The 5,505-nt window shown below is 36.8% G+C and overlaps 1 protein-coding gene across 1 annotated transcript in view; it reads right to left on the reverse strand.

Moving 5' to 3' along the window:
- ADGRL4 (adhesion G protein-coupled receptor L4) overlaps window positions 1-5,505 on the reverse strand; it is a 134,925-nt gene that overhangs the window by 33,895 nt on the left and 95,525 nt on the right. The window contains exons 12-13 of the mRNA XM_006146087.3: window positions 3,370-3,590; window positions 3,174-3,240 (exon numbers count right to left, since the gene is read on the reverse strand). Coding sequence (XP_006146149.1) covers window positions 3,174-3,240; window positions 3,370-3,590 — 288 coding nt within the window. The remainder of the gene's footprint in view (window positions 1-3,173; window positions 3,241-3,369; window positions 3,591-5,505) is intronic.

Genomic DNA, 5,505 nt, shown 5'->3' on the forward strand with positions numbered 1-5,505 from the left:
AGAGAGAGAGAGAGAGAGAGAGAGAGAGAGAGAGAAACCATCACCTCTACAAGGTGTGGTCATGCTGCAATCCCTTCTCTATTTCTCCACCTTGTCAGGATTTGGGGAATGCATGTGCACAAGCCTAGCATGTTTTACAAGCTGCTAGGTCCAGGATTTGAACTGCAGTTGACTATGGGAAATCTAGTTTCTCAACCACTAGACTACAGGCCAGACCAAGAAAGGGTTCTAAAGGAGAATACTGTACTCTCTCAAAGGCCAAAAATTCCTAATTTTCTTTTTTTTGGAGAGGTTTTTGCTATAGGGCATGTGCACTTGCCAGACAGAAAGAGAGAGACAGAGAGGCAGAAAGAGAAAAATCACCCCTCAGGGGGATGGCCACGCTGCAATCCCTTCTCCATTTTCCTCTCAGGATCTTAGGCATGCATGTACATGGGCCTGGCGTGAGTTTAAGCCACCAGTCTGAGACTAGAACTGTGGTCGAATACATGGGAGTCCAGCGACATAGCCATTACGCCATCTGCTGGTCTCAAGAAGAACTCCTAATTCTAAGCCATCACCTCTTTAGCCCCCCTACCCTGTCCTCTTGCGGAGCTACAACTGGCCCTACCTTCTCATTCTCTCATTTTTTTAAACTTTTTTTTTTTTTTTTTTTTTATTGAGAGAAAGAGGGAGAGAGAGAAAAAAACCTCAAGAGGCCACAGCAATCCTCCCTTAAGTCTTCCCAGTCAGGCAGGAGGGCAGCACATGTCCAGCACGTACAAGTTGATCTAAAACCCAATCTGCCATATGAATCCAGAGCCACAGTGGTGTGCTAACTCTGTGCTATCAAGACTGGCCTTACTGTGTCTAGGTAAAATCCATGGGAAGCGACAGTCCAAACTGTTGGTTGATCTTTTTAAATATCTACTGCTCAATATTCCTTCAACTTTAACTTCAAACTAGACAATACTCTGGGGCAACAGGAAACTGTTCATTTAATTGTAATAACAGGGCTGGTCTAGTGCCTTAGCAGTTAAGGGAGCTGGATCCCACATGGTCAACTGCAGTTTGTATACCAGCCCTAGTAGCTTGGAAAACATGCTGGGCATATGGTAACACATGCCTTCAAACACGACAGGATGGAGACATAAAAGATAAGGTCAGGATTGTGATTGAAGTGTGACCACATCTCATTGGGACAAGCTTTATTCTTTTTTTTTCTTTCTTTTTTTTTTTTTTTGGTGAGTACACACATCCTCTGGCAATTTAAAAACAAACAATCAAAAGCATAGCAAAAGTAATTTTATGCCAGATTACTACAGAAGAATAGGAAAACTAGAGTAAATTAATTCATTTCAGTTTAGTAATTGTTTAAGGAATTTCTGCGATTTTTAAAACATACTATAAAAGATAGTGTTTAGTTTTAGAAAACAACTGAAGAAGTGACCTCACTGGTATGATAAGTAGCCTGACTTTCTGGTTAACCTGGACACAATTGTTATACTGAAACTGTACCAAAGAAAAACTGATCCATTCATTCTGGACTAGTATTCATTTAGACTTCTAAGAAAGTTTGTGGGACTCATTTTCAGATAAGCCCTTCAAAATCTGTATATGTTACTATAAGACAATCCAAAGTCATATTTTCCCTTATGTAAGTCACTATAAAAAACAATTTCAGAGAACTATCTCTTATTTTAGAGATATTTGCTTATTTTTCCTGTTTTTAGTATAATTTCTAGCCTGGTACTTTTCATCTACACTGTAAGAATCATTGTTCCACAGAACATACACTTATACAAACAATACTAGAGATAATATACTCTGTAGAGAGGGAGTAATACAATTAGAATATATCTTCACACATTATACTCATATCAGAGCAATGTAGAAAAATATGTGAATGGAACACTATTCAATCTATATTCGTATGTGGTTAGAAAAAATTGAAATTATAATAAATTAATGCAAATTGTTTTAGCTGAAATCCTGACAATGACTTTTTAAAAACACTGCTAGATTTACTGTGGAAATTATAACCAACTTTTTGTGATAATTAGGAGATACAGCTTCTGGGGGCGGGGTGGCTGGTAGGTGGAGTGGTGGTTAAAGGCACTGGGCTCTCACATGGCCAACCGTAATTTGAGTCCTGGACCTGGCAGCTTGCTCTCTCTCTCTTTTTTTTCTCTCTCTTTCTCTGTCCCTTTCTGGTTAAATTAAAATAAACGAATAAATAAAGTTAAATAAAATAATTCTTTTTAAAAAAGGAAATATAGCTTCTGTTATGCTTGATTCACTCACACCATTAACAAATAAAGTTTGATGAAAATTCTCTGCTTTGAATTTTAAGTCTCTCTCCATTTAGCAGTAATCTCTTTCAATCATAAAAAGACTCAGAGGAAAAGTATGAAAGAGAAAAAAAGTAAAAAACAAAAAAGATGGCTAGCTTATGGTCAAAACATATGGAACAAAGTTGTCCAAAATATTGTCACAACTCTTTTGCTGACAATTCCTTCCCTTCTAGAGTTTTGTCAGACCTCCCAGATTCATTGACAGACTATTATATTCAGAATGGTTGTTGAAAACTTTCAGCACTTAGAAAGCTCTTGAGACATATAAAAATATATTTATTTACAAGGAAACATATAATACCTGCCAAATTTGTAGGTTTGAAACCATTTCCAAAAAGAATTAAAAGGCCTTCTTCCTTGCTGAAATAGGACTATCAATATACGACTTGTCCGCTCATGAAAAATAGCGGGTTCTTGTTTCTGACGTCGCAATTTAGTTTAAAATCACTTTATGATGACAGGGTACATAGAGATGATAAAATTATAAAGATGACAGTTTAATCTTCAAAGATGACCAATCATCGATAAAAGATTAAATAACGTAAACACCAGATTATCAGCTGGTTGGCACACTCTCCATATTGAAGTATGCTGAGATACTACTGATAAGTGAACAAATGCTTTCTCCTCTATCTTATGCAGAAATCTATTCTTCCTCCAAGAGGGGCGAATGAATTGTAATAGCTTTGAATTTACAAAATATATTTTTTTCTAATCATAATGCTATGTATGTAAAATGCTTGAAGTTTTTTTTTAGAATAAAATCTTATTTCTGAGAATTTTAAGTACCTTTAAATCTTCACCTTTTAGAATTCTAATAATACTTTTATATGTACGTACGAGAATGATAAGACATGCTGGTCCTATGAAACTCCAAATAAAGTTGTTTTCTGTGCTGAGCCAACATCTGAAAAGTAAATAATAGATACAACCTATGAACATGTTTGTATGTACTTTAATAAAGCAAAATTTACAAGGATATGCAAAACATACTCAGGTCTGCGTTTCAAATGCTCATGCAATCATCTCGACTTACACTTTGGTGGTCCCATAATATCTGTATCCTAATGCTGCTGAAAACCCAACTACCACAGCTGGGCTGACGTAGCCAAAGATATAAAAATTCTTGTGCAAAAATCCTTTGTTGTAGATGACACCCACGACAATGAGATAGAGGTGTATACCCTCAATGCACATCCATGCAAAGGCAGCTAAAAAGAAGTAATGTAGCAGTCCAGCAATAATTGAACAGAAGAGCTAGAAATCAAAGAAAGAAAGAGAAACATAAGCAAGATTTGCTTTAAAATGATCATAACATGAATCTTTGACTTTCCCATGAATTATGCCACTTTATATAATGATTGATCACATTAAAATATCTCTGTCATGTCAGTTTTTAAAGAAGTACTACTTGTAGTCAATTTAAAAGAACTGTGCTTCATTGCCCTGAAGCATTAACCAATTCTGTGATAGAACTAAGTTACCATTCTCATCTAGAGGATTTATTATTTTTTTTTTGAGAGGTTTTTGCTATAGGGTGTGTGCACTCACCAGAAAGACAGAGAGAGACAGAGAGACAGAGAGAAATCAACCTCTGGGGGATGGCCACGCTGAAATCCTTTCTCCTCCATTCTCCTCTCGGAATCTTGGGCACGCACGCACATGCACCTGGCGTGAGTTTAAGCCACCGGTCCAGGACTCAAACCACAGTTGACTACATGGGACTCCAGCGACATAACCATTACACTAACTGCTGGTTCCATAGAGATTTATCACTTCTATACATCATGTCATGTAAAAAGTTATGTATTATTCACAGAAAACAATAGTATCTCGGTGAATGTGTTATGATTTAAGTTGATTTCTGTTTTGGAGATGACTTTCCTCTCTATTATCCTCAAAGAATCAAAATGATCAATAATACTATGCTAGCAAAATAAAATAATTATCTTGATTAAGTTATAAAATTGAATTTACAAAACAAAATTTTACAACATATTTATTATAGAATCTTTTTAAGGTGTGAGATTACCAGGTAAATTTGAGATAGCTTTCAGTTAATGTTATTTATAAGTGTTTACTTCACACCTAGAATTGAAGGTAGGGTTATAAGAAGTAACAGAAAAAGAAGTAATTGCATGCTCCTGTATTAATAGAAGTAACAGTATCTATCACAGGAGTGATCGCGTAACACACGTGTACACATCTATCTCATTAACTAGAACAGAATATAGTTAAAGAATAATGAGATTATATACTAAATTTTGTCAGCAAATCCTGTGTAAGTTTGGGGAACAGAGAGATCACTGGCAATTAAAATTTGGGAACCATTTTAGTGAAAGGTGATTTAGTGAGATTTGAGATACAGTTTGAAAATGGGAAAGAGAAAGTGAAAGAGAGTTAACAATAAACACTGTAAGAAATACTTTAAGGTGAAAATCATGATTGGAAAAGACTTGAAAGAGGAAATAGGCACTGGACGATAATTGAAGGTATACAAAATTGAAAGGTGTTATGAACACCCCTACGAGACATGAAAGCAGAGAGAGAGTTTATACACTCTCCTATACTATTTGTAATTTTGGCATAGTTTCCTATGTTAATATGTATGAGAAGAATGGAAATACGTAGGCAATTTCCTGTCTTGTGGTCATGAGAATATACTTATGCCATATCTGACTGCAAGGAATATTGACCTAGGACTCCACTGGCTGCAATATAAAACCTATTGCTGTGTTGACTCTTTCCACAGGCTGCTGCCAGCCAGAGCTTGAGCACATCAAGACATTCTTGTTCTTGAGCGACACTTTGGCTGAGGACTCCCTGAGGACTCCTGTTTATTTGTAATTTTTTAATTAATTAATTAATTTATGTTTAGAGGTTTTTGCTATAGGGCATGTATGCTCACCCAAAAGAGAGAAAGAAAGCGAGAAATTACCCCTGTAGGGGGGATGGCCACTCCTCAATCCCTTCCCTTTCATTCTCCTCTCCGGATCTTGGGGCACACAAGCACACGTGCCCAGCGTGAGTTTAAGCCACCACCGGGTCTGGCGGCCTGAGGACTCCTGAAAGGACTCTGACAACTATGTTGAACTTTCCTTAGAAGTGCAACTGCTGTGGGGGTCAGCAGGTGGTGTGATGGTTAAGGGTGCTGGACTCCCATATGGTCAAC

The sequence above is a fragment of the Tupaia chinensis genome, unplaced genomic scaffold (genome assembly GCF_000334495.1).
Source record: "Tupaia chinensis unplaced genomic scaffold, TupChi_1.0 Scaffold000164_1, whole genome shotgun sequence".
NCBI lineage: Eukaryota > Metazoa > Chordata > Mammalia > Scandentia > Tupaiidae > Tupaia > Tupaia belangeri.